The 11181-nt window shown below is 40.9% G+C and overlaps 1 protein-coding gene across 1 annotated transcript in view; it reads right to left on the bottom strand.

The window, feature by feature from the left end:
* Positions 1-11181, bottom strand: part of LOC122541251 (complement C4-B-like) — a 125212-nt gene that overhangs the window by 82304 nt on the left and 31727 nt on the right. The window contains exons 14-15 of the mRNA XM_043677868.1: positions 10446-10489; positions 7851-8003 (exon numbers count right to left, since the gene is read on the bottom strand). Coding sequence (XP_043533803.1) covers positions 7851-8003; positions 10446-10489 — 197 coding nt within the window. The remainder of the gene's footprint in view (positions 1-7850; positions 8004-10445; positions 10490-11181) is intronic.

Raw genomic sequence — 11181 nt, 5'->3', positions numbered from 1 at the left:
AAACAGAGAACAGCCAGGGAATTCCTCGAGGCATAGCACTCATCCACTGATTCAATCAACAAGCACATCGACCTGGACCCAATATACCGACCACTGCAACTGACAGCTGAAACTGACAACCGGAAGCGGCAGGTACAAACCACTATAAATGCCGGAGGAAAGATCACAGAAGCGCTTCACAGGAAGTTCCCAAGCACTGAGGATGTCACCTAGACAAGGGACGAAATGTCTGCAACACAAATTCCCAGCTCGGCGAACAGAACCACAACAACAATTGAGAGAGCCCACCGGATCGCATCACAAAAGCCAGGTGTGGATCAGTGCCCACGCTCTGTCCTGGTGAGGTTCCATTATTATAAAGACAAGCAGAGGGTCATGGAAGCCTCTAGAGTCCAGAGGAGGGACCCGAGGACATTGGTATGTGGTGGCTCCAGGGTCGAGTTTTTTCAAGACTTCTCGGCGGCAGTGGTCTGGAAAAGGAAGCCCTACGACGGCATCAAGAGGAGATTGAGAGAGCTTGGGATCCAGTATTCTTTAAGATATCCAGCTGTGCTTGGGATCAATCATAATGGAGAACTATTATGATTGATAGTTCAGAGAAAGTGTAGAACTTTGTGGATGCGCTGACTTTAGTCAAACGGCTGAATAGGCGCAGAGGGCAGAGCTGTTCAGGTTTGATTTTCTTTAGCAAGGACTTGGTGGAGTCTCCTCTCTGGTAATAAGTTGTGTGAAATGATGTCCGGGATGGATAGAGTATTTTTTTCCTAATTTCTAAGTTATGTTAAGGGATGGGTGATATATTTATTTTTAGTTCACATGTCTATAGTACTAACCTTGCTCTTGGGTTTTGTTTTTTCTCTACTGGGTGATTGGTGCATGTGGCGCGACCCTAGCTGGTAGGTGTTGAGAGGGCGGATGGGATGGTTAGTAGGGTTGTAGGATGTGTAGGTACCCCCTTTGAATAGGGGATAAATTTCTCCAATCAGTGCCTTTGGCGATTTTATTTTGTTTGTTCTGTTTTTGCTGGATATAGTTTTTATAAGTTTTGGAGATTTGTTGGATGTAGTTATTTTAGTCCGTGTAAACTTTGGGTTCTGTGGATTATTTTGCATTAAAGCTCAGCAACCTGTAGTTTGGATTCTTCCTCTCTGGAGTCTAGATGGTGCTGTGGAAGGTTATGGCTAAGGATGTGTTTAAGTGGTGCACCTGGAATATTAAGGGGTGTCAAAGGGGCTCATCAGCCCTTTTACCCAGGTCTTGCAGCGTAGCAGATACAGGAGCCAGATTCTCTTTGAAGGTACTTTCCAGCCTTAAAAGGGAGAGGGTGGATGTTGCCTTATTACAACAAACACACTTGGATGATGCAGAGCATTTGAAGCTGCAACAGAATGGGGATGACCGGATTTATTTTTCATCTTTCAATATGAGGAGTAGACGGGTGGCCATTTCAGTTGGAAAGAATCTCCCATTTAAGTTATTAGAGGGCATTAAAGACACACACGGGAGATTTGTATTCCTTAAAGCTTTGATACGTGAGGAAGAGTATAGGATATTAAATTTTTAATGGCAGGTGTCCCCCGGCCCACCCCCTTAAATTCTTGACAGACGCACCTCCTAGGCTGGTTAACTTTGCACCTCAACATATCATCGTAGGATGGGATTTTGATTATTTCACAGACCCTGTGGTAGACAGATTGCCCAAAGGCCCACTGATATCTTCTTTGCAATCTAAACAATTAAGGGTGCTGAATTGGGGTTGGCAGATATTTGGAGGCACCTTTACCCTACTGACAGGGACTTCATGTTCTTTTCGAACCCACATAAATGCCATACCAGGACTGATCTTTTTTCTGACCCCTGGGCTGGGCTCGGTGGTGTCACGTACAATTGGCAATATCACTATTTCTGATCATGCCCCAGTGTATTTAATGGTGAAGAGTAAGGATACAGTGATAGGATCAAGGCACTGGTGACTGGACTCCTTCATCCTTAAGGATAGAAAGTTTATTGAATTCTTTTTGAGTGGGTTCAGGGCTTTTTTAGACATTAATTCAGGCTCAGCCTGTAGCCCATCCATCATTTGGGAAACAGCTAAAGCCCATGCTAGGGAGTTGGTTATTTCCTATTCAGCCAGTAAGAAGTGGCAGACAGGCGAACAGCAGCGCTTGCTCGAGACGTGTCTGAAAGTAGCTGAAAAGGCAGACTTTGACAGGCCCTCGCTGGTTAAACTTCAGAGGATCACGGCGCTCCGGCCTACACTGAACCCGATGCTCATATGGACAGCCAAGAAGGAGCTTACACTGGCAAGTCAAAGGCTGTTTGAGCATGGGGATAAGCCGGGCAAGTACCTCGCATACCTTGCTAGGAAAAGGAGCGACTCCCAAGTCATTACCTCGATCAGAGAAGACACTGGAAATTTGACCTACGATTCTAAAAGGATCAATGCAGCATTGCAGAAATATTACTCTGAATTGTACCAATCTGAGAGCTGTGAGAGTGGACGGGTTAGAATGGAGTCTTTTTTTCCGAGATTGACCCCTGAACATGAGTCTCTCCTCAATGCCCCGTTGTCAGAACAAGAGGTGCAGGAGGCTGTGAAGCAGCTCCAGGATGGAAAGGCGCCTGATCCTGATGAGCCTCCCAGTGAGGGATCGGTACAGGGATTGGTGATCTCCTTAGATGTGGAAAAGGCATTTGACAGGGTCGAGTGGCCAAAGCTTTTTCATACTTTGAAGTGGTTTGGCCTGGGAGGGACCTTCATCAAGTGGCTGGAGGCTTTGTCTAGTGATCCTGTTGCAGCGGTCCTCACCAAGGGTGTACGGTCAAGCAATTTTAATATTTGTAGGGGCAGTCGACAGGGCAGTCCCTTGTCACCATTGCTTTTCACATTGGTGATCGAATCAATACGATCAAGGCAATACGCAGGGATCCCAATATAACCGCTCCAGAAGTGGAAATCAAATCACATAAGATTGCACTGTATGTGGATGATGTTCTCGTCTTCTCAAACCCCACAGTCTCGGTGCCACACCTGATGCAATACATCAATCTATTTAGTGGCTTCTCAGGTTATAAGATCAATTTTGCAAAGTCAGAGGCCCTGCCCATGGGTGGTCTCCCGAGAGCGTCCGATCCTGAGGGCGGATCTCAGTTCCCCTTTTAGATGATTGCAGGAGGGCTTTCTCTACGTAGGTATATTTATAGTCCCATTTTTTATCAGCCATTTAAAGCCAATTTTGCCCATGTATTCGACAGAATCAAGCAGGACCTTCGTAGATGGGAGGTGCTTCTGATCTCTTGGTTAGGTCGAATGGCCCTCATTAAAATGAACACTCAGCCCTGCATGTTGTATTCTATGTGAAGGCTTCCTCTGCTTTTTACGAAGCAAATATTTAGAAGACTGAATGGCTGGTTCAGTTCTTTTTTCTGGTATCACAAGCGACCCCTAATTAAATTGACTAAACTGCAGTTACCATACAGACTGGGAGGACTGGGCCTCCTAGATATCAAAAACTATCAGTTAAGCTTGTTGCTATCTTACATGAATGATTGGGCCCAGGGGGACCTTCACCCACTTTGGTTGGACATCGAAGCATCTGAGACAAGATTCCCCCTTATTAGCCTGCTGTTCTTGGTAAAAATGAGAACAGTTAAGGAATATTGCCATAGCCCGATAGTCATCAACACTATCAAGGCGTGGAGAGCAATGCATCAGCGTAAGGGCACTATTGCCAAAACATCATTTTTGATACCCATAGTTGGTATGCTGGGCTTTCAGCCAGGGATGACGGACTCTGTTTAAGCTATGGGCAGCTAGGGGTGTGTCTTGCCTGGGTAACTTATTCGAAGAGGACATACTGATGTCTTTTGTCCAGTTGGCCGGAAATATGAGTTGCCCAGTAGGGACCTCTTTCGGTTCTTCCAAATTACAAACGTCACACACTTCTAACTGACCATTATAGGTCTGACATGGAGAAGAGAGTGTTGATTCCTGAGGATACGTTATCTGTTAGCAACGCTTATCACCTATTGGGAGAGGGTCCCTCGGACGAGACCGAGTGGCTTTGTAGGATATGCAAGAGGGAGTTGGACATTGAGATCTCTTCTGAAATATGGGAGGATATCTAGGAAAATGCAAGAAGGGTCTCGATTTGCAACAGGATCTATGCCTTGCAATTGAAGATTCTCCACAGGATCCACTGGCCCCAGACTGCCTCGCTAAATTTAAAGCAGGAGCATCTCCAATGGGTCCTAAATGCAAAGTGAGCAGGGGCACGCTTACTCATTGTCTTTGGTCCTGCCACAGACTGCAGGCATACCGGAGCACCGTGGTAGGCAAGATAGAAAAGGCCTTGGGGACAGAGATGAAGATGGACACGGTATCTCCTCTTCTTGGCTTTGTTAATTCACTCTCATTGGATACACACACACAAAAAAAAGGCTTTTCAGCATCCACACTTTTTGTGCAAGAAAGAACATTCTATTAGGGTGGGTGTCGGGAAATTCCCTGGAGCTGGTGAGCTGGCATAAGCTAGTCATGGAGAACATCCCCTTGGACTTTCTTACGAGTATGGTGCACCATAAAATTGAGAATTTCTATAAGATGTGGCGGCCCTCTTTGGACTATCTGGGTACAGATTTGTCCACTATACTAATAAGGGCTTTTATTTAGCCATGACAATTCTAAGTAATGGGTTTGATATCCAGAGGAGAGGAACTGCGAACACATGAATATGTATAAACTTGTACGCTCAATAATCGAGGACTATTGTTGTGTTTTGCAGAGCTGTGTTATGGCTGTTATCATTATTATTATCATTAAGAATTTTCTTTTGTAGCTTAGTTATTAGTTAGTATTTATTTGTGTAATTCACAGTTCTGTTTCTTTTTAAATATTAGTTTGAATCGTTTGGTTTTGCATTTGTTGTAATATTCAAAAGAAAAAAGAATTCTTCTTTTGAATAAAAATAAATTTTTAAAAAAAGTTCACAAAATAATGACGGGTATAGATAGGGTTAATGGTAGTTTATTTTCCCTAGGATAGGGGATGAAAAGACTAGAGGGCACATTTTAAAGGTGAGAGGAGAGAGATTTAAAAAAGGCATGAGGGGCAGATTGTACACAGAGGGTGTTTTGTGTGTGGAGTGAACATCCTGAGAAAGTAATGGATGTGGACACATTTGCAGCATTTAATTCGATGACCAGGAGAGGTTTGGAGGGATATGGGCCAGGATCAGGCATGTGGGACTAGTGCAGTTTGGGATTACGGTCGACATGGATTGGTTGGACTGAAGGCTCTGTTTACATGTTGTATGACTCTATGACTCGAAGATTTTAAGCTTAGTTTAGTTTAGTTTAACAATACAATACTTATTGATTAATCTAACAATATATTGTTCTTTAGATTTTAATGTTTTAATATCATGTAACTCTGTTTAGCCTCAATTTGACAAAGAAATGCACCTTTGGATTGCAAACAGAATGAAGACAAAGCAAAATTGTCTGCGAGTTACAGCTAAAGATTGTTTAGCTCAGTGCGATTTCATGATTGTGAGAACATGCAGATTTCCAGTGTTGAATAAGGTAGAGTTGGTGTCCTTCCAGCTTAGATGTGGAGGTTTGTTCAATATATCGTGTCAGTTGCATGTATGACACTATGATCTTTTGCTATAAATTCTGCGTCTTATCATCCTGCTCCACAGGTACCCGACGAAGGAGCAGTGCTCCGAAAGCTAGGACTTCCAAAAATACCTGTTGGACTTTAACCTGGTGTTCTGAATTTTAACTCTTTCCAGCTTGTTAGATCTTATCAAGGAATCATGGTTGTAGCTATCCTATACTAGTAGTGGTGCTGGTAGTGGTGCTGGTTCAGTTTGTTCTTGATGTGATGCAGTAACACGTACCTAAACTTAATCTTTTGATTAAATGTAATCTTGATATTCCCGTTAACTCGTACCAATGTGTTTCAACTTTTCAATTGTAAATTTTCATTAGACTTTCAGCACTCAAGGCTATATATTGAAGGATCTCACTACTTCACACTTTTCACATGTTCTGTCTGACAGTTTGTATAGATTGGTACTTTGTGTTATTCTTCATTAGTTTTCTATTATTTTGGTGTGATAAGTAGCTTCTTTATAACCTATCTTTAGTCATTATTAAATAAAACAGGGTCACAAAATCTCTATCAAGTCATTAAAACAAAACCTCATTTCACAAATAACTCTAAGAAGACCAAACAGTCAATTATAAGAAAGTGTCTGGCCTAATGTGAACTTCACCAACCCAATGAGAATTGAGAAATTAACTTAAGAATATCAGTCATTGGGTTTTGCCGGGACACATTGACCTTTCCTTAAATAATGTGGTAAATAATATTTCAGTCAAAATTTCAAATGGAGACAATAAACAGACTGTAGTGAAAAGGATAGAGAGTTGGAAAAATGACACATTAAAGTACCATTCATGAGAAAATATCAATCAATGAGTGACAATTAAAGAGTGATCACGTGACTTAATCAGCATTAAGTCTTGCCTCATTAAGGTTAATCAGATCATAATGAATCAATTGCTGTTGGCTTTGGCTTGGAAAGACTTAATATGTAGCGACTTCCACCGTGCCCATTAAGACTTCAAGAGAAATGTTGGCCAAGTGGAGGCAGAAGACCCTTTAGATATTGCTGAGAGACCAGGGCTGAGTGTCCATCCATGCCCTACACTCAAATGTGAAGCAAGAGCCATTTATACCCATAAAGTCACCGCCTAGCTTTAACAGGTATTATTTATAACTTAAGTTACGTTTACTGTGGTTCTGCACCAGACTGTCTCATGTTGCCTTGTAAGTTAAAGTGTCAAAACAAAAAAAAAACCTTCAATTGTGTTTGAAATGAAACATTTCCCTTTCACCTCTTGAGTTTGAAGAATTATGTGGATGATTTTTGTGACTTCCTTATAATAAAGACAAGCGCAAAATGCCCTTTAAATGTTCCTGCCATTTCATTGTTTCCCATTATTAATTCACCATTTTAACCCTCCAAGTCACCAACTATCAATTAAGTGGCCTGCTTTCTCTTATTAATATTTGTAGAGACTCATAATATCAACTATCAAATTTCTGGCTAGCTTTCTCTCATACCCTAATTTCTCCCTTTTTTCAAATTTATGCTTTGGTAATTTCAAAAATCTGTAAAATCTTCTGACCTAACATTCATCTTGTCACTACTGTAGGCATTCAATTTCAATTTTATATTAACCTTAATTTCCTTAGAAAAGCATGGATGGTGCATCCTTCTCATAGATTCTTTTACATTACAAAAAATTTCACGGTGATTTATTGAATTTTTCCTTCAATATCTACCACAAATTCTGTACTATGCTATCATTTAACCTATTTTCTCAGTTTGCTTTAGCCACTCTGACTTCATTATCTTATAATTGTGCTCATTTAAGTTGAAAACACTATTCATGTACCCAAACTTCTCACTCAATGTATAAGTGACTTTATATCTAAACAATTAAATTTCCAAACAGCTTCTTCATTGCAAAGTACATAGTAACATTGACACTACCCCAGTGCACAGCTGTGACTTTGCTGCAATGCAGACTTGGGGAAAAAAAGTGATCATAAATTCTGTAGCTTTAAAACTGAGCTATACTAATACCAATAAATTACTTTGTTCATTGCTGCATAGATGGTGACAACACTTACTGTAAAACAGATAAATGAATCACTGAACTAGCAAAGAAATTCCAGGCACAATAAGCACACAACATAATTTCAAGTCTTGTGACCATTCTAAACCTCTCCAGCCAAATCTTCAAATCAGAGTGAATATCAACTTCTTCCCTACCTTTTCCCACGTACTGTGCTTGAATGTCCAAAGATCTTTTCATCCTACTGTCACCCGTTTTGCAGGAATATCCTGTAAAGAGATTACATTGTTGATTAATAATGAAATGTCTCATGTGTCTAGAAACTGACAGGATATCATGCCTCCAGTGACCTTATGTCAATTAAATGTTTACTGATTATTGATTATCTATTGGCATCCTTTATGTTGGCCACAGTGAAAACTTAGTGTAAACATAGGGTTAGGGTGAAGTTAGGGTGATGGAATGCAAGTGAAAAAGTAAGTAAAAATGTGATGCTTTGTCACTGAAATCACTTGAAACATGATGTCATAGTGCTATTTCAGTCTCAGAGCAAAACTCAGTTTTGATTAACTTGTTTGCTGAAATTATACCGAGAGGAAATATGGCAATCCGAGATTTAAACCACTCAATTCATTCAAACATTGTACATACATGACATTTCGATCTTTTTCATACAGCATAGTGTAAAGCATATGCAACCAGTTTGGCTATTTTACATTTTTAGCAATGCTGAACAAATTGGTCATGTAGACTAAGTCCCACACTCTTCACTTCATTGAGTTTTCCCTTCTCTTGTCTTCATTGGAAAGTGAAATCTACTGTGGAGTTTAATGGATGGTGAATTCAAGATTGCATATTCCTTACTTTTGCTCAAAATTGAAAGTACTCCAAGGATCTTATTGGGTTCAAGTAAGGCAGAGATTTTAATTCAGGAATGTATAATTTCAACTCAACTTTAAACATGACACAAACCTGCACTGGGAGGCCCTGTGGCACTCTGGGGTAGCATGATACTCCCTAAGCCAGAAACTGTGGCCTTCAGAAAGCACCAGTGTCAAATTTGCTGATGATATAAAGATATGTAGGAAAGTAAGTCATGAAGAGGACATTAGGAGGCTGCAAAAGCACATATAGATCGGTTAAGTGAGTGGGCAACCATTTGGCAAATGTGAAGTTGTCCATTTCGGAAGAATTTTTTTAAAAAAAACATTACTCAAATAATGAGAGATTGCAGAACCCTGAGATGTAGAGAGATGTGTGTCCTACTGCATGAATCATAAAATGTGACTATAGCAGTACCTGTAATTAGGAAACCTAATAGGATGTTATTGCTTATTGTGAGGGAAATTGAGCACAAAAGGAGAGAGGCTTTCCTTCAGTTATGTCAGACAGTGGTGAGGCCACACCTGGAGAACAGTGTAGGAGAGTAGCATGTTCAACGGGAGGTGATGGCCCATGGTATTATTGGTAAACTATTAATCCAGAGATCCAGGTAATGTTCTGGGGTCCCTGGATTGAATCCTGGCAATGATGTAATTTGTGTTCAATCTTTTAAAAATCTGAAATGAAGGGCCAAATGATGACTGTGAAATCATTGTCGATTGTCAGGAAAAACCCCATCTGGTTCACTAATATCCTTTATGGAAGGGAACTGCCATCCTTACCTGGTCTGGCCTACATGTGACTCCACACCCACAACGACGTTGCCGACTCTTAACTGCCCCCTGGGCAATTAGGGATGGCAATAAATGCTGGGCCGGCCAGCCATTTCCTCATCCCATGAATGAATTTTAAAACAAATTGGTCACCTTATTTCAGGGAAAATGTTCGAGAAGGGCTTTCCGACTAATGCCGGGAATGGACAAGTTTTCTTATGAGGAAATACATTGGAATAGCAAGACTTGGAATGTATCAGCTGAAGTTTAGGAGTAAGAGTGACTGATTGAAGCACATAAAATCCTCAAGTGGCTTGATGGAGTAGATATGTAGAAAATGTTTCTGCGCATGGGAGAGTCCAGCACTGAAGGTATTCGGACAAAAACAAAGGGTGACCCATTCAAAACAAAGGTGAGGTGAGTTTTCTCATTTCTCATTAAGGGCCATGAGTCTTTGGTGCTTTGCTCCTGAAAAGCAGAGGGAAGCAGATTCTTTGGATGTTTTTTTTCTGACAGAGGAAGGTGGATGATTGGCAAGCATGGGGATGAAAAGACATCAAAGGAGGTTACAATCAGACCAGCCATGATTAACTAAATGATGGAGCAGACTGAATGACCTATTCTTGCTCATTACCTTGATGGCCCAATGTATTGCTTCTGATTTCAGCTGAGGAACTGTCCAGCAAAGTGAGCTCCTGAAACTAACGCAAGTGCATGTTTCATCTGCTCACGTGTCTCTAGACTAGACTGTGAAAATCTTACACTTCTGAATAAATTTTAACCTTACAATGCTCTGCTAAAGGTAGCAGCCAGGAATCTGATATTGTCGTATCAGAAATAGCAAAGACTAAAAGTTTCATCAATATACCTTACCTGTCCAAAATTGTGTCTCAATCTGTTGAGCACCAATTTAAATTATTCTTTTGTATAATAATTCAATTAAAGCCAAATACGCATGGGTCATCAAGTTACAGTGGATTGATTCCAGTAAACTACATCATTGAACCTGATTGTGGTGACTGCTCCTCATCAACATTCATGTTTAAAAATGTAGGATTTTTTCTCTCCGTCAAGGGGAACTATCTAAGTAAATGTGATTTGAAGATGTTAACATAGTGCCAATGTCACTGGACTTGCCTCCAGAGGCTTCTTTCAGGCTCAAATCATACCCAATGGTAGAACTTGAATCAATACATTTGGAGAACACAACTCGTCTTAGTGACAGTGAAAATTGACTTCAGTTGTTATTTCTTCAAAATATAAAAGATTCAGATCATTGGTGTCTTTTAGGGAAAGAAATCTGGAGGAATTACTGCATCTATCTGTACCCAGGCTTACTGACTCTGAATTCCCCTCTGTAATGGCCGAATCATCCACTCAGTTCAAGGGAAATAGAATGGACGCAAATATTAATCTCATCAGCGCTGCCACATACTGTGATACTGGGGGGTGCAAACATTCGTGTGGATATCTATGAAACTCAGTATTACACACACACACACATATACACACACACTCTCACATGCGCATACTCTTACACACACACGCTCTTACACATACACACTCACACAGTCTCACACACATGGATGCTGTTACACACAGTCTCACACACACTCTCTCTCACTCACACACACACTACCGTGATACTGGGGGGTGCAAACATTCGTGTGGATATCTATGAAACTCAGTATTACACACACACACATATACACACACACTCTCACATGCGCATACTCTTACACACACACGCTCTTACACATACACACTCACACAGTCTCACACACATGGATGCTGTTACACACAGTCTCACACACACTCTCTCTCACTCACACACACACACTGGGTCTCACACGTGCATATTCGTACACACACA

This window comes from Chiloscyllium plagiosum, chromosome 37 (assembly GCF_004010195.1).
Source record: "Chiloscyllium plagiosum isolate BGI_BamShark_2017 chromosome 37, ASM401019v2, whole genome shotgun sequence".
Taxonomy (NCBI): Eukaryota; Metazoa; Chordata; class Chondrichthyes; order Orectolobiformes; family Hemiscylliidae; genus Chiloscyllium; species Chiloscyllium plagiosum.
Note: the sequence above shows the minus strand (reverse complement) of the source record. Positions and strands in the feature narration are given on the sequence as shown.